The sequence below is a fragment of the Idiotropiscis lumnitzeri genome, chromosome 13 (genome assembly GCF_059441095.1).
Source record: "Idiotropiscis lumnitzeri isolate Australia: NSW breed Sydney's pygmy pipehorse chromosome 13, RoL_Ilum_1.0, whole genome shotgun sequence".
In the NCBI taxonomy this organism is placed as follows: domain Eukaryota; kingdom Metazoa; phylum Chordata; class Actinopteri; order Syngnathiformes; family Syngnathidae; genus Idiotropiscis; species Idiotropiscis lumnitzeri.
Genome location: NC_142403.1, coordinates 9,803,085 through 9,821,479, shown reverse-complemented (window position 1 = coordinate 9,821,479; position 18,395 = coordinate 9,803,085). Strand labels below are relative to the sequence as shown.

General features: G+C 38.9%; 2 protein-coding genes across 4 annotated transcripts; one reads left to right on the top strand and one right to left on the bottom strand.

Annotated features, from left to right (window-relative positions):
* Positions 1-598: 598 nt before the first annotated feature.
* On the bottom strand, positions 599-6,118 carry mpv17l2 (MPV17 mitochondrial inner membrane protein like 2). Its single transcript, XM_088312266.1, has 5 exons — positions 5,796-6,118; positions 4,389-4,550; positions 3,868-3,944; positions 2,488-2,616; positions 599-2,372 (listed from the first exon to the last, which is right to left on the bottom strand). The coding sequence occupies exons 1-5, from the start codon at positions 5,983-5,985 to the stop codon at positions 2,268-2,270; spliced, it is 663 nt and encodes a 220-aa protein (XP_088168392.1). The 5' UTR covers positions 5,986-6,118; the 3' UTR covers positions 599-2,267.
* Positions 6,119-6,867: 749 nt separating this feature from the next.
* Positions 6,868-18,112, top strand: rab3ab (RAB3A, member RAS oncogene family, b). Of its 3 annotated transcripts, XM_088312724.1 has the most exons (6): positions 6,983-7,000; positions 9,444-9,545; positions 12,164-12,388; positions 14,537-14,655; positions 15,543-15,667; positions 15,890-18,112. In XM_088312724.1, exons 2-6 carry the CDS (start codon positions 9,495-9,497, stop codon positions 16,078-16,080), a joined length of 711 nt encoding a protein of 236 aa, XP_088168850.1. In that variant the 5' UTR covers positions 6,983-7,000; positions 9,444-9,494; the 3' UTR covers positions 16,081-18,112. The 3 variants fall into 3 exon arrangements, with proteins under 3 accessions (XP_088168851.1, XP_088168850.1, XP_088168852.1); XM_088312725.1 differs by lacking the exon at positions 9,444-9,545 and having other exon boundaries at positions 6,868-7,000; XM_088312726.1 differs by lacking the exon at positions 6,983-7,000 and having other exon boundaries at positions 9,466-9,616.
* The last annotated feature ends 283 nt before the right edge of the window (positions 18,113-18,395 follow it).

Sequence of the window (18,395 nt, the reverse complement as noted above, 5' to 3'; positions counted from 1 at the left end):
GCAATGTTTGATTGGTAGCAGTGTTGGCATGCTGCTCTCCATCTCTGTTGGTGTACAACAATCGCACACTGAAGCTGGCACCTTCACATACAAGCAGTGTGATTTTAAGATTCTCAAGTCTTTGCGGTAATTCATCAGGGAAACTCCATGAGAAATGTTGCAGCAAATATATTCGATAGAAAGATAACACTACTCAATTTGGATTGACTTAATTGGCATTTAATAGCGTATTTATTTTTGTTTGCAGTGGTGTACAAGGCCACTTATTTGTATGTTCATCAGCGCTAAACGAATCGTGTAGTCTCTATTATTGAATCCCAAATAGGGAGCTAGATTTTTGAGCGTTCAAGTTCAAATAAACAGGCCCAGATTTCACAAAGCAAGTGAAGAAATTGCAATGAGGTCATCATAATTTCAATATGTACATACCATACCCAGGCCTCACCCCTTTGAGCAGCAAACAGTTCGCAAAACAAACGATAAAAGGGGAGAAAAAAAACATAAAGTTTTTACATTTTATTTTTCAGTTTTTCATTTTAGCTTTTTGTAGCAAACACATTTCACACACAAAGTAAATGCTTAGAAATTGAAAAGAGCAAAATGTTTCCAAGTATTTATTTTGTATTTATATATACTTTCATAGTATTCATAGCGCAAGTGCACATGGAGTATAAAGTCATTTTTGGTTCCATTTTAAAATACCCTTTATCGCAAAAAATGTTAAGCCACAATATCGCCTTCAATTTATGTCGCACCACCATTTATAAACATGTCGGGGATGTTGATACAAGCTGCAAAGTTCCATCAAAGTTGAATGTACCATCACCTTAACGGTGTTCATTTTTAATTTGTACATCAAGAATTCAATCTGTAAACTAATGTTAATTATTGAAGAGAAGCTGCTTGCTGTTGCGATATGCCGCAATTTACATAGAAGTCGATTAGTTGACTAATTGGAATCAGCTATCTGTGACTAGCGGACTAGCAAAATAATCGTTTGTGGCAGTCCCAGCCCAGTTGAGAATTGTTATTGAGTGGCATACACAGAGTTCTAATCTCTGCCCTCCCAACTGAACCTCCTGAGACGGCAGAAAAACTGTCTGGACCCTCCAGTGAAAATACATTTGAAATAATTTTGAGGCTTTTTATTTTTACACAGTAATTGTAAACGTGTAAATAAACACAAAGCCAACAGTTTTCTTATTATACTAATGAATTGTCAGCACCAAACTATTACATCTTGCGGTTTATGTGATCAAGTCATCATGTGACACTTTGCCGCAAGAGTGAATTATGATATCTTGTAACATTCATCGCAAGTTGTTTAAAAATTACGATTTTCCACACTTTAAACGTACATCTTCAGTTAAGCATCAGCGATTTACAAGATCTTAATCTTTTTAATTTAACAGCTGACACAACTCTAAAAATGACCATTATCAAATCTAAAAGTGCAGTCATATTTTTATAACTTGAAAGAGAGGCCATGCAGATAGAAAATGAAGCACTATTTTCTAGTAACAATTCTTGTACGTGCGCACGCACACAACAACAAACTAAAACATGTTGAGCATACTACACAGAAAACAATAAAATTAAAGCGGATAAGTTACACATTAAAAATGCTAATTTACATATTTTTATGTCAGCCGGTTCCACAGTTCAATATCCCAGGAGAGTTGTAGTCGGACAGAGGGCACGAAGCGGTGCATCTTGGACAGTGCGCCGAGCAATCCCAGTGTTCGTTCAAATTTATATTGTTGTTGCGTTGTGATGAAATAACAAAATGCAACTGTGTAGAACAAGTTACAAAAATATGGCCTTAAATCAATCAAATCCGTATTTTCCGACTCACAGTGTCGATTAAATTGTTTAATTGAAATGTGAACATTTTTACAATAGAATAACCTAACACATAATAATGTACTAATAATTATAATAAAATACAAAAATTCTCTCGTGATCAGTGTCAGAGGTTTTGGCATGTTAAGAATATACACTGCATGTTAAGTATTTTGTGACCAGTGTCAAAATTTGGATTTGTAGTACACGAAGCAGCGCTTCTTTCTGTCTTAGGTGGTACAGCTTCTCATCTTATTCTTTTTTTTAATCTCGGAATGTCCACACAAACATGGTGCACCATCGCACTGTCTGAATTCTCTAACATCATGAATGCAGTCCCATTGAAATTGACTTGGAACAAAGATGTCCCAGCAAAAAAAAAAAAATGTCTACATCCAGTTGAGAAGCGCAACCCGTCTTTGGCTTCACCCTCCACTTTTCTCCTCCAGAGGTTTGGATGGTTCCAGAGCTTTCTGCTGCACATCTGCCACACTGCTGTCTGACAGCAACTCCGAGGGCGGACTGTCATCCTGCGCACGAAACAAGCGCAGACACAAAAATTCAGTCAAAGTACATTTTTCATGCTCAAAGCAAAAGCTTTGTGAAGAAAAAAAGTCCCTTTAGCCTCCAGCAAGGCCAACTTACTCTGTGTTTTAGATAGGACAGGTAGGTGTCCCACCCCAAGGTAATGGTGTTGACGTACACAACACGGAATTTGGGTGAGAGGAAATAAAAGTTGATCATCTGGGCCGCAGGCCAAACGCACCAGTCTGCCTGTTAGCAGGAGGAGGAACACAGATCAGCATAAACAAACCCTAGCGGATTAGGCAACGCAAACATTGTTTAAAGCTTCGTGTTACAAGCCAAATGTTTCTACCCACAAACGCGCAGCGACATCGAGGCTCAGCATGTTCCATCAGCCACGTTAAGCTTATCAATTTTCAAAGTTGGAAAATATTCATGGGAATTTATGGGAAGAAATCAGGGATTTATGATATTGAAGGGTGGCTCTTAATGGGGAATTTCATAGCTGGGGAAATATACTTTAGCACAATCATGAGTAAAAGGACCAAATTGAATGCAGGTAGCAGTGGCAACTTCATTTACGAGTTAGTCAAGTTTTGCTTTGTGTTGTGAGACAATACTTGAGGTAAAGTATAAGCAAACTTCAGACGCGCTGGTGCCCGAGTGAAATGGAGGGGAAAAAAAGAAGCAAATAAGGTAGTGTAATGCCATCGCACGAAGGCAAGGAGAACTCTCCCTTTTGAATGGATGTCTGCTTATGACAAATCAAAAAGGTTTTATTTAGGTTTGAATATGATACCTTTCCATTGAATTCACCTCAATTCCCGGTTAATTTCCATAAATTTGGAATAATTCCAAAATCCCCCAATTAAAATTCCCATGAAATTTTAACTGGAAACTTTACATAAATTTTAGGGGAAAATTACCACCCCTTTGCAACTCTACCCACATCAACATCTGTCTCTCAAACTCAAACAAAACAAATGACCATCTTTTAAAATGTGGTAGTTCACACGAACATTTAGACATAAAAGATGAGAGAACGACATAATGCACGACGTCATTTTTTCAGGCCGCCCCAATCTGTCTGAGTCTTTGGCAACAGCCAATCAGCATCAATAACGTGCTGACCACACAAGCAGAGACACATCCAAATAAAAAAAAATTAATAAATAAAACATGTCAGCTTGTGCGGTGACTGTGTGTGACAATGTAAGTACGCACTGGATGATGCTTGGCTGTCGCTTACAAGCTGATTGACGGATTGCCGCGGCCACCGCTGGAATTTACTTGACATTGAAGTGCTTGATATCTTTGTCTTTATTTGTTCCAATGAGAACTATGCTGACTGACTGACAACAACAAAACCATTTGTGGAAACGAGAGAGCATTTAGAAAAGTGGTCCCCACACTGCGCTTCAATGACAAGAACACACAAATCCAGACCCACTTGTCACATCTCCATTAATCCCTGGAGTTTCTGCAAGCACGTGCACTTACTTTATAAAATTCCCAGAATTTATCTTTAAACTCCTCCCATCCGTGGGATAAAGAGTGTCCCTCCATGACGCCCATACCTGCAATAAACACAGTTGTGAGTCAGTTGTGCGTAAGCCAGGCGCTTCATCAAAACAAGCTAGAGATAAGTTGCACACTTGCGGTGAGCTCAACTCTTATAAAGCATTGAATTGCTGGCACCAAACAAAAGCGTCGGCTTCATTTATCACAAACAACCTTTGAACTCATTCTGATATGAAAACATACCGTCTTTTGTCAGACCTCACCCACATCAAGACCTCCACCTTTGACAGTTTTTCAGACAGACTATTCTTGATAAAACATCCTGTTTGTTATGTGACATTTATTTACACTTGAAAAAAACGCACAATGAAACAAATGGCGGGAAGTTAGCAAATTAGGCTGAGGTTCAGAACCCCACCAGCCGCTTTGACCTTCGACAGGCAACGCAAACACTTATGCACAGTGCCGGCACGGAAGGGAAAAAAATAACGACTGCTCACCTAAAAAGTACCACATGCCAAGTGTTGGCGACGCTATCATCTGATCCACCAGAACCTTCTTGACCACCGTGTTGACAGCATAACCCACAAATCTTCTGTCCAACCATGTGTACCAAAAGTGCAGCACGGGACCCATGGAGCAGCCCACCACAAACATACGACCTTTTGGGAAGAAGAAGGGAAAAAAAATACTGATGAGGTTTGCAAATAATGTACAACACAACAATAAATCTCTTATTACAATACTTACAGAAGATATGTTTTATGAGCATTTAGTTTGAAGTGATAGTAGTGCTTTATTAACCTCACTGAACTACTGCTGCCTTCAGCACAGAAAGGTCTTGGTTGGTATATTGATGATTAATGTATCATGTAAAGTACTATTTCATGTAAGAGATCTCCTACGATATAACCATTTGACCACAAGAAAATTAATTTCTGAAAACAATAGTACTACTTTTGTGATCAGAAAGCAATGAAGACTATTATGCTGATGAGTCTATATACGGTAGTTGTCAACAGTACCATATTTACCACTTAAAATAATCATCTCAGTAAATGATTTATATAGTCGCTACGCAGTTCTTTGATCTGAATAATGAATGACTTGATTCAAGTGTTTATCCTGGCAACCATTCAGACTCACTTTTTTTGTAATGAGAAATAATTGCCACAGATTTAATATGATTAAAGAGGACATACTTTTGAGGGAAAATGTCATTTTGATATTTTTGTTAAGAAGTGAGCTCTCTCCAGAGAGCCATCAAATGTGAAATTAAACCATCATGCAAAACCTTTGTTACTTTATTTGAAAAGATGTGCCTGTGAGCGAGCAGTTCTGAGTGTCCCCCTACAATGTTAAGTACAGTAAGATCCTGTGATTATCACAAACCCCAGTATAACATAGGTGAGCCATGACTGGTCAGTAACAGAAGCCTGAGCAACTGCGAGCAATTGAGATGTCATTTTCATTCCATAGTAAAATGCCCCCCACAGATAGAGCGGAGGGGGCGTGGCCATATTCTTCATTAAATGTAAACGCTTTTGAAGTCGTCACTTATTTCCTAATTTCTCCAAAATTAATGGATAAAAAAAGAAAATAACTGATTTCAGTTTCCTAATAAAAAAAAATGTACAAACTGAGTTTGTTAGTGGAAAAATGGGCCATCTTTGCTAGACAGATACTTTAAGCTTTTTCAGAATGTCTCAGGGGAGGAAAAAAAAACTTATTTATTAATACTATGGCGATTGTGGGCAGAATTACAGATTATTAAAGATGTGCATTTGCATTTTGATCACCATTGGTCGTAGGTTTCTAACACTAAGCCACGTTAAACTTTTTTTACATTACACGTTTTGATTGCCCCCCCCCCCTCCTCCCAGTACGTTTCTGGTTGTGCCTCTCACCCGTCCTTTTCCAGTCTCGGATTTTGGTCGGGTCCTTGTGCGTTTCCCGGCTCTGCTGCAGGAAGTCACCCAGCGCCAGCATGCCTCCTCCGCTCAGCGTGTTGGTGAGCAGCAGGTAACGACCCTGGAACAACTGTCGCCACGAGAACTGTATGCGGACTACAAACTCTTTGCCCGCCCGGGGAAGCATATTGTCTGGACCGTAGAAAGAACACTGTCATGTATAAAGTTCTTTTTCGGACGGGTTTAAAGGACAGACCTCCGGATACACTCTTCAAACGAAGCGACTCCCAATGACAGGGTGTAACTTGATGACGTATTGGTTGCATGTTCGAAACAAACAGAAGAAATTATTCAAGATAATTCACGAGGGCTAAAAGAAAAAGTAAATGTGGGCACGCCACCTGCTGGTGTGGAAGACTGAACGACTGCTGTTTGCTCACAATTGCTCAAGACAGTATTGGATGTCCTCGATTTGCAAATGAGTTTCTCTTTTTGAGTCTTTCTGAGTTCTACAGCGGCGACATAACCCGAATTTTACGATGCAACTGGCTGACCGTGCTGCCCTTGTTAATAATTTCTTTTAATATTTAACATTGGCTGAATGAACAAACGAATGCAGTTGAAAAAGAGCAGTGAATTCAGTGCCCTCCACCACGTGACATTTGGGCTTTTGCACTAATGTTGTGCAGTAATGATCACCCAGCGTGGAGCATTAGGGGTAGAAATGACAGTTGTGGCAAGTGACCTCCTCATCATCAGTAATTCAGTCCCTCCAGCAGCTATCATCAATAAAAAATGTGATGCTTGGGTGTGTATTTCCAGTGTGGCTCTTGATTGGTTACACGGACTGTCCATCTTTGGTCCACCGTGTGGTTAAACTGGGCCAGTAGTTGGTAGAGTTAGAAAAAATAAGGAAGGCAAATATTGCCTTCAAAATAAAATCTAACGGTGGGAAACGGCCGTAGTGTAGCCAGTTACTCCTGTTTACAATGTAACGTTTCGGCTCTCGTCAGATGATTTGTCCGAGCCATACCACCTAGATTATGAGCGTCACAGTGACATTGTGACTTCAGCAAGTTTAATTTTATTTTGAAAGTATACACGGAACTTAAACCTCTCCACTTTCCAACTTAATCCTTGTGGTGTCTCTGCGGTTGCAGGACGCGGTGGACACTGACAGCAGCTGGAAAGGAATCTACAAGGTGGGGTTCAATCTTATTTTTTAATAAATATATAGAGTGTAATACGTTGACATAATATCCAATCCTATTTAAAACAAATATACCGTTATGATTTCAATGTATTTGATCAATAATTGTAATACCTTGCACTTAATTGTCAAATGTGAGGTGTTAAAAGCCACGCGCGGGAGATGTTGGCATTTCAACAGCTGTTTTAGAAAGGCCAAACCAATACCGTATTACGCTTAACGTATTTATTTGTTGGGGCTTTGGATGGGTGATGAAGACAAGTGCACAGGGCGTTTGGAGTGATGCAAGGCGTCTTGCAAGCAAACGCGTTTCACTGTCGGATGCTACTAATCGAAATAATGGATCCTAACTGTGCTGAAGGCACAAAGAAAACGTGACTTCATTCAGACATCTTCTAGTACTGTAATGCATTTTTGCAAATACTGCTTTAATATTTGGTGATACAAAATGATCTGCATGCATTTTGCAATATTAGATCACTATGTAACATAAATCACGAGGGCTGTTTGTATTATCTGCGATAGGCTTAAATGTTTGCTGCTCAACTAATCATATCTTGTCAAATTAACAACAGATGAATTCCTTGGTGGAAAAATCTACTATCCCATTTTGATGGAAAAAACTATCATCACATTTGGATCCATGATAAATGTATTCATGGAACAGAGGCTATAAACTTAATAAAAAATATTGGATTCATACAATTTATTGGATAGGAATCATCAGGTTGCCAACCATCCATTTTCTATAGGCTTGTCCTCAATAAGGTCAGTGTAACTGGAGCCTCTCCGAGCTGACAACCTGGAGTGTTCGCCAGCCAGCAATAGGGAACACAGAGGGAGGGTCTTCGGTGAACCTAATGCATGTTTATATGATGTTTGAGGAAGCCATGGCATCTGTAGCAAATCCACAAAGAAAGAGTTGAAATTCGAACTCCAAACAGAGCAAGTATGAAGCAGATGTGCTAAACACTAGAGGTAAAAAAATGCACTCATTTCAAATAATGAACCCTAGACGTTTTGTCATGTTGCAGTATTTGTCAGAACACCCACCAAATTAAATTTCTTGCAGATAAACATCTTTAGTTAAAGTCTAAACATTCCGATACATGTGCAAAAACGTCCAAGTGTCACTCTTGCAGAGCACACTTCACATGATGACATATGTGGGCATACATTACATGCGTCGCCAGTCAAATTCTTGTAGCACTACTCCAAGTGTCAATATGCCATCATTCATTCTCACTTGAATCCGATAATTGTGATTTCGCATTTGTTTTTAACGGCCATGAGCCAGCACCGATTCGTGTACAGCCCCAGTTTACAATATTGTAATGGGTTTGTATCTTCTACGGTATAGTGGTTTACTCGCCTGACTTCCGTGCAGTTAGGGCAAGTTTAATTCTCATTCAGTCACAGTGTGAATGGAGGTCTCTCTTTTTTGGTGGTCATTCCAAGGTCCGGGTTTTGTGCAATGTTAGCTGTGATTGGCTCCAGCTTTCTTGTGATGCTGGTAATGATAAGCCGTATTGGTTTGGATGGATGGATGGTTGGATGATGGATTGCTATTTACTGTATTATACGTCTGTACTGTGCCATATAAGACACACAAATCAACAATTTTAACTCCAACAAAGAACAGAAAGCGACTGTGTTTATCACCAATTACAGATTTATGTAAAGTTTACCATTATATCTCGAAAATTTGAGAATACAAGGCAGCCATTTCCGCATTGTATTCGGATTCCTGTTTTCATGCCGACTGTCTTTCACCAACCCGCACCACCCTTTTATCTGCATCTCTTTTCTGTTTGCTGTGCAGAAAAGGGGAAAAAAGATGAAGCGGTGCTATTTATATCTTCCTCCTCCTCTCATCTGTATCCACACGCTTCCTAGAAAAAGAGGCATGTGATTGGAGGGAATAGAGGGAAATGTCATCTCAGACAACCTGTGAGGACAGCTGCTGCATTACAAGGAATAATGTGATCTTCTGAATGACATCATTTGAAGTCACATGATGTGCGATGTTTGAATTTTCATTGAGGATGTCGAAAAGTACAGTAATGATGACGACCCTGCCGTTTGCCCAAAAATCTTCTGAGATGGGCTACAACTCACCAGTGACCCTAATGAGGAAAAACTTTATGGGCAATGGGTGGATGGATGTTTACATGAGTGTGGAGGTGTTAATGAGCATCTTAAAAACACTTGAGCATTTACGCCGCTGCTGCTGTGCTCAGGTTGCGCTCAGGAGGTCACTGTCAGCGGTCTTGACTGCTTTCTCAAGAAGGGGGCTGCGTGTTTGATCCCAGTAGCACTTGAACTGGCAGTCTGCAGAAAAACACTGATTAATTAAATGAGTCCGACTCGCTGGCAGCAGCACTTTGTTCCAGAACAACCGCGCTCTTTGCTCGTGATTCCTCTTTATTTGACAGATTCAAGTTATCACCTTGTGACGTCATCACCGAGAACAGACAGTCCGATTCATGACTGAATTCCTGAAAACACGACCACATGGGCAGCACGGTGTCATGGTGGTGAGCATTTCGGAGTGACTCAGCTATGCCCTTCTCCTGTGGAATTTACTCAGGTTTTCTCAGAAAAAGATGTATGTTAGATTCAGACTCTTTTATGGGTTATATTATTGTAGTTGTGTTTTGCAAGATTTCTAAACTAGCATGATGTTCACAGGGGTTTAACGTGAGCACCCTTGAAAAGATATACAAAATAAACAGCCATATTAATAAATATTTCATCATGTAAAGGTTTTATTTCTCTCACAGATTTATTGTGAGAGAGCAGTTCTGCATACCGTCGCTACCATGCTGCCATTTTTGTTCATTTAAAACACTAAGGATGGGTTTACACCGCAGGTCCAAGTGGCCACTTCAAATAAAGGGCATATGTCCAATGTTTTGAAAATAACATGTATTGAAAATAATTTGGGCAACTGCAAGCACATAAATAGCCACACAAGTGTCAGCACTGGGAGATGATGACACAGAAGTAATTTATCATACAAATATAACACAGTGGATATTGTTTAGTTGGCCAAAGAGGACAGATAATAATGTAACGTGAGGTATTACCTGGCGCGTTGATCAAGCTTTTATGATGGCAAATGGTTATTTCTGATGGGAAAATGTGCCCGTGAAAGACAGTGACCATTTATGATGCTCTTGGATCAAAAGCTGTCAAACTAAACCTAACAGCAGTGACATCCATAATTGCAACCGATGAACTATCAAGTGGAAAAAAAGGTAAAAGAGGTCAGACCGAGATTATTTTTTTTTTCTGGGTAGACAATGATATATATTACAGTTTAGTATGAATGGCCACAGACTAGCCAACGATGAACAAAAAATAAATAAAATCTAAAATTCAAAACATGTTTAATCAAATATATGACAGTTTACTGTTTTAAATCCTTTCAAAGTTGAGTAAACATGTGTGACAGTAAGAGAAAATACATTTTTAATGAGGCTAGCCACGAGGAGAACAAACACTGAACCTTGGCAGTGATAAATTGTGAGCTGACTTACTGCCATGTGGTCATTCTTTTCCTTGTCCCATATTTGGCGCAGTTCAGATACACCTCACAGCATGAACCTGGTCAATCTCAAGGCGATTGTAATCCCAGCCACCTGTTTAAATATCATCTATGCCAGGGTTGGGCAAACCTTTTGATTGGCGGGCCACAATGGGTTCTAAAATTTGACAGAGGAGCAGATGGATGGAGTGTTTTGGTAACCTCATGTCATCGGAGAAAAAAAATACATTTAACTTTAAATGAAAGTGAACAAAAGCATTACAACAATATATATGTCTTTGAAAAACCACAGAATTTAGAAAATAATACATTAACAAGGTTGATCCATTTATTTTTTTTTCAAATTCAACAGGCCGGATTAAAAAGTTTAATGGGCCGCGTGTGGCCCCCGGGGCGTAGTTTGCCCACACCTGATCTATGCCAACCACTACCCTGCTGCCAATGTTTCAAAAACACACAAAACTATCATGAATGCTTGGAAGTTCACAGATCTCAAACTTGGGAACTCAATTCTACTCTTTATAGTGTTTAGGAAAGTGTTTGTCGGCGTTTGTATTTTTTGCCCACTAATGTTCTTTAACTGCATGCTGTGCTTGTGAGCATACATGTTTCGGGTAAAAGTAAACACAGTATTAGACATGAGTCCCCTGAAAGGAGGAAAAAAGAAAAAAGGGAGAACTGGCCATGAAGACCTACAGTGTAAATGCTCATTGACCAGAACTGGAGGGAAGTTCTGACTTACAGACACAAACAGAAGCTTCATTCTTACCTTTTGGTTTTGTGCTCCTTCATTAATTATCCAGCATTTTTATGTTCATTCACGTAAGCTGATAGCAGGGTGCAGTTGTTTTGCCTGGCGCTTCAGGCTCTCAGCATTCTAGTGTTGCACTGCAGCAAGTCAAGATAATGGTCTAAACATAGAGCGGCGCTTTGGGACTCGGAGGGAGTCTGAGTACTGGGCTGAAGTCAACATCTTTTCAAGGTCTCCATGTTTTTTTCAGTCCTTTTTGTCAACAAGTCACATGATTAGGATTTTCATTCGTCTTCATTGCCTTTTAAATCCTTTTAGTTTTAGTCTCAAACGATGTTTGTTTTGGCAATTCGGAGATGGATGCATCACAGAAACCTTTCAGAAAATCGTAATTACAACTGCAACCAATAATGAAACTGGAATATTACATTTGTACAACAATGATATATTGTAAACAATACTCTTTTTCTGTTCTATACATTATTTTTTTTCTGATGTCACTGCGCATTGCAGGACACAAATTTGCCTCCAATTTGTTCAGATTGTGAATTCATTTTCAAATGAATAATTCCAGGATCTAACAGGTTTCATATTAAGTGGTGTGTATTCATTTGTTTGTTTGGTTGTTTTTTAAACGGGTAACACTCAAGAGCTTTGTAACAATTTCACAGTTTTTTCTGTTTGGAACACAAAAACAAACCAACTTGTGGCATTTGCCCTTTCAATGCTCACTGAGCAAAAATGATTTTTTGGTTGCTGACGGACGGAATTTTATGATCACAGATTCTACAACTTTAGCTGTTACCGAAATGATCACAGAAGTTGACTTTGCTGTCCTCGATTTCTGTCTGCAGATGGCGTCAGCCACAGCGACTTATGGACAAAAGGAGTCCTCAGATCAGAACTTTGACTATATGTTTAAGATCCTCATCATTGGCAACAGTAGTGTGGGTAAAACCTCTTTCTTGTTCCGTTACGCCGATGACTCCTTCACACCCGCCTTTGTCAGTACGGTGGGCATCGACTTCAAGGTGAAGACCATCTACAGGAATGATAAGAGGATCAAACTACAGATCTGGGTAAGTCCTTTTGATGACTTGTATGCAGTTAACAAAGCGTTATTTATTTTAGCAGTTCATTTAAAAAAAAGTGATAATATTCACTTGTGTTTTATATAAATTCACTACACACAGTGGAATATTTTTTGATTATTTTGATCTCATGAAAAGCTGAAATGGCAATTTTTATGATTGAGGCCACAGGGTCGAGGCTGGAAGGCTATCCAGATCGCGGGGGACTGACCGGCAAAAAAGGGTCAAGTGCCCAGCTCTGCTTAACTAAGTTACTTCTTAAATTACACATTTTTACTTTGGCGACACTTTGTGCGAATGTGAGTGTGAATGGTTGCTTGTCTTTACATATTTAGCCAGCTATTGGCAGGCACCCAATCCAGTGTTCCTTAGCTCTCGCCCTAAAGTCAGCTGAGCTCGTCTCCAGCTCGACTGCGACCCTTATGAGGAGAAGCAATATAGAAGATGTTAATGTTGGCTGGCCTTTTGGATGAACATCTCAAGGTTATCGTTATGCTCTCTTGTTTTCTTCCGGGTAAGCATACAGTATGTCTGTGTTAGTTTGTTGTCACCCTTTTTTCAGATCTTGCCTCCAAGAAGGAAGACGCGATCAGCCAATCACAAATGAGCGTTGGCTGACCGGTGCTTCTCTCTCCCTCCCCCATTAGTAGACATCTCGGAGCAAATAGCCTCAGTTACACACACACGTAAAATCCCCATCCCCCGGTTCATGCAACGCTCTCAACCAAGTCACGTAAAGATGATGTGTTTTGAGCTCCAGTTGTATTGAGAGTAACGATTCAACATTATTTGTGATTCAAAAGCAAAGCGGCTGATGTATCAAATGGATATACAGTGAGATGTCAACATCACTCACCCCGCCATCACACTAAAACAGAATATCTCATTTGAATGTAGTTATTTACTCGACGCATTTACCGTATATAGGGCACTCGTGTTGACTCACGGTGTGTCCGTTACATAACACTCGGCGCTACCTACGCTGACATTTTAGTCCTAGAAATGAGGACCCTGTCCTCTACAAACACGCACATTGAGTGGATGAAGGATGAACAGATGAGTATTTTAAAATGCATCAGCAATGTAGCTGGCTATAAATAGACAAATATTGTCATCGCAGAACGAAGAGAGAAGAGAGTGATAAGAAAACATTCTATTCATGCAAATGTGTGGATTATTTCGATTTTGTTTGGAGCGCCTGTTCCAAATATAGATTGCAATATTCAAATGTGCTGTTTGTCCTGATTGGAACAAAATACAGAGAGGGTGATAATTAATATGTTGCCAGGTGAAAATGTTGACGTCATAAAACCTGCCACGGTTTTAAGTCACATTGTAATATTCGTAACTTTCATACAAATCTAAAAATGAGTTAACCGCTGAAAGAAAAAGAACAATAAAATGTGTTCTCATTCTGAATCCTGATTTGACCTGCAAGCAGGGGGGGAGATCAGATCACTAATTGGGAGGATCAAGAATTCATGCCTTTCATCTCAAACTTCGTTCTTAACCTTGACATGAGTGTAAAATATACCGCTTTATATGTGCAACAGAAAAGCAAGAAGATGGTGCACACCTTTATTGATTTTCTGAGGTCTTGCAAGATGTGTTGTGATCTCACGTGGCTTCATGCATTTTGGCGGTTCAATGTCTGGATTTTGTTAGCAACATTGGAAGCTTTTTGTCTTAGTTTTTTTTTGTTTTGTTTTTTTTTTTTTTTAGAAAATGTGATCTCAAATTATACGGTGCATTTTGAATTCAGAGTTTGACTTAATGGCACTTGAAGCAAAAGCAGCATGATTATTGATCACCAAGTTCCCATTTGGTGATTCAATATATTTGCACATACATCTGTTTTCTGTGCGTCATATACACACTCAAGTCGCAGGGGTGATTCAATGTACTCAGTTAGTTCCAATAAGTAACTTCATTGAGTACTCCATAAAGTATCCCATGTATTTTGTCTGTATAAATGATGGCCTCACTGGCAGTAGACAGTTTAGCTGGGGTAAAATCCATATTTTACAATGACTCAGGTTTTCCTGTTAATGTTTCTTAATAATCTATAAACCGTTCATTTCTTCAATACATGTTGATCTAAAAAAGATGTTTCATCCTCGTTTCTCTGATTTCAAGGACACGGCGGGTCAGGAGCGTTACCGTACCATCACTACAGCTTACTACCGTGGAGCCATGGGCTTCATCCTTATGTATGACATCACCAATGAGGAGTCCTTCAATGCCGTCCAGGACTGGTACGTCAGAAGAGAAATAAGAAATACGGGATATTTCAATCTGGTTCAGTTCAAAATGAATGCGTGATATTTAGTTGTTGTTTTTTTAATTTAGCATAAATGTTATATGGGATGGGCATTAGACTACAATATCCTTGATTAACAATCATGAATATTAGCGATCAGCTCATGCATGAATATTCTCTTTGGATTCCATTCTTGTTGGTAGCTTACTTAAAGCTCATGAAGTCCACTTTGTCAATACAATTTTGCTGTACTTCCTAAAATTTATTATTGTGTGTAAATGCCAAGCTGTGAGTTTAATGACTTGAATTCCATTTGCGTGATGTGCTTGTTTGGCCATATGTGTCATCGCGTGTGTTTTTGCAGGCGTGTTATTCAGGCTAATATGCTCACTGATAATATCGATAAACCGCACGCGAAGGTGGTTTTCTTGTTAAATAATTCAATGACTGAATGCAGTTGTTTATGTAACATGCTTTTATGATTATGTACTTGAAAGATGCTCAGCGTTGATACTTTATGATCCTCTTTGTTTGAAGTGCTTTGCCCAATCACAGACCACCTTTTTTGAGGGAGGATGTCAATTATTTTCAGATTTATTTTTTTTGCTTTTCATGGCTGTTTTTTTTGCTCCTTTTACTGAGCGCATAGAGGGATATTTTTTTTTTTTTAAATCACTTTGAAAACAAACATTTCACTGATGCAAACGATGATGTAGCAGGTGGGGAACACGCTGTGTAGCACAGCTTTTTTTTTAAATAAAATATTGGGTTAACAAAAATTCCAATTGTAAAAATCCTCAAGAAAAATAATGGGATTAATTGATTGTTTTAATCTCCCACTCCTGTGTGTGTGTGTGTGTGTGTGTGTGTGTTTACTTCCAGGTCTACTCAGATTAAGACATACTCATGGGATAATGCCCAGGTGCTGTTGGTTGGAAATAAATGCGATATGGACGATGAGCGCATGGTGAGTGGAGACAGAGGCCGGCAGCTGTCTGACCATCTCGGTGAGTACGCACATACGCTGCACAAATTTGTGATTTATCTTGTGTAGTTTATTGCTATTTTCATAGCATTAACACACATTAACGGGGGTCGGAACTCTGTGTGGTAATGATAGGCTTTACATAAAAAATAAATAAATTGCTCCAGAATGAGTGTTATTTAATGTCAAACATCACACCACACAGATGAGCATTCAACATTTCAGTCCTTTTCCCCCGTTCCAGGTTTCGAGTTCTTGGAAGCCAGCGCCAAAGACAACATCAACGTAAAGCAGACCTTTGAGCGTCTGGTCGACATTATATGTGAAAAGATGTCAGAGAGTCTGGATGCTGGCGATCCCGCTATCACGGGGGCCAAGCAGGGGCCTCAGCTAACAGAGCAGCCTGCTCCACCACACCAGGACTGTGCATGTTAAATCAGCTTCCTTCTTCCATTGTCCATCACCCTTTTCACCCACTTTCCAGTTCTTCTGAGTGAGGACCGTCGGCTGGTGGTCCCGGGAACCATTTTGTGAACGTGTCTGAAATTCTCTGAGCAAATCAGCTCATCAGATGCTCTTATGTTGCTCCCCACAGTCATATTTTTATTTTTCATCTTCGATCACACCACTGTGTTTCAGACTCTTTTCAATCAGGTTCTTTGGGATTATTTTATTGTTTCTCTGTGTGTGTGTGTGTGTGTGTGTTGAAAAGGATTTGACGGCGTCCATCCACCGTCAGGGTGCCATTTAAATCCTTTTGATGTTTACAGTACTTTTATGTTTTTTGGGGAACTGGTGAACAAGAAGTCCCCAGTGGAGCCATGATAGATGTAGTTGGCAGGAAGAAACACTCCACCTGAACCCATCTATGTGTTCAGTTTCAGTAGTCAGGTATGAATATGTGTGTCTCAACTTGTATCGACATATTATTATTGAAGGTAGCAAGACACCAGCCTTTTTTTTTGTTGTTTTTTACATTTATTTTATTATGTTGCGACATCAAGAACTGGGTGAATGAACAAGATGGATAAAGTTTTTTTATTTCATTGTATTTATTTCAGATGTTTATATATGAATATTGTGGAATATATGATAATATATACAGGAAGTCAATTTAAAAAGATATGAAGTTCTATGAGGATGATATTATATACATCTATCAGGTCTTTGTTGTGAAGTTTGTTTGGATGGTTTGTGTGCAAATGACTCCTTACCTCGTGTCCCGGTCAGTTTGGTCTCATGCAGCTTTGTTGCGATGTTGCAAAATCACAAATTCAACACTTGAAAGATGGGACAACCACTATTTTATTATGAAATGCAAACACCGCTGCTATTAAAACAATTTTGGGGGAAAATATTATTAAGGGGCATTGTATTTGATATAAAATGTAACAAACGCTCTTGGAAATATTAGGGATGTGACAAATTTAATATGACGGTGTTGAACAAACTTTTGCCTCATATATTCACAGAATAGTATTTAACATAGGGTAAAGAAATTCATATATCATGTTGTGCATCTTGACTAGCTTGTTTGTTTCAAAGCAGCTCATTTCTGTCATCTGGTTCGATGTTCACATAGGTGCTTTATATGATAAAATAGCTTCATGCACTATAGTTCAAACAATCCAGCACTTTTTGAAACGAAATTAACAGTGTTGTCAGTTGAATATATATATATATATATATATATATATATATATATATATATATATATATATATTGTGGTGGTTTACCTCCACATAAATTTGGGTAATTTTATTTCATTTGAATGAAATTACATATTAAAGCTTTTTCAAGTTTACCCCAGCCCCATCGAGAAAATAATCTCAAAGGATTGAGGGCAAAACATGATTAAAAAAAATTGTGATTAAAGCAAGGCATTATTCCATCATTTCTATTTTGAAATATCTATTTTCATGTTGTCGACATGTCAGGTTGTAATGTTTCAATTAGAGTGCAAGTGAGGATTTCTTTTTTTTTTTATGATAATCTAGACATACCAAGGAGTCAAATTGTGTCCTTCTGGTGGTGACTGTTTCTTTTCCGAACTGTTAAAATTATTCTCTATCTCATGTCTTCCTCTCTTTATGAACCAGAAGTGTAAAAATTGAACCTTGGACTCCTGTGTGTTGGTTGTGTTCTCTTGACTCAGGCTTGCAAAAAAAAAAGAATAGAGGGGAGGGGGGAAAAAACAATGCAAAAGAGCTATGTTGCAGCACGTCTGCATTCATATCGCCAGGCCTGTTTGAGAATGAATGTTTCAGTTACAGTTACAAAGCAATAGAGTAACTACAAAAAATTGAATTTCCATCCATCTCGGCAGGACTTGCTGACTTGTCTCACTGCCTATTCAACCTACATCCTCCCCCTTTCAGTTTGGGCCAGTAAAATTAAAGAATATGCTGTTGTGTTTTTATCTGTTCTGTACTTTGTGGTAAAACAATAAAAGCATTACTAACTGAAAGTGCACTGTTGTGTTTAGGCATAACATTGCCCTCATGTTTTCCTGTCAATGATTGGCTCATCTAATGCATGAAGTTCACAAAAGTATTTAACATGACAACCAAAAATCAATTTCAGCTTCATTCTGAACTTGCAGCTATATATTATCCTTGAATCTTCTCGTGAAAAAAAACACAAACAAAAAAAAAAACATGAATTACCCCCAACCCCAAAACAAAACAAAACAAGAAACTGTTTTTATCATGTGATTGAAGCTTGCATCCATAAGCTAGACCATCATTAAA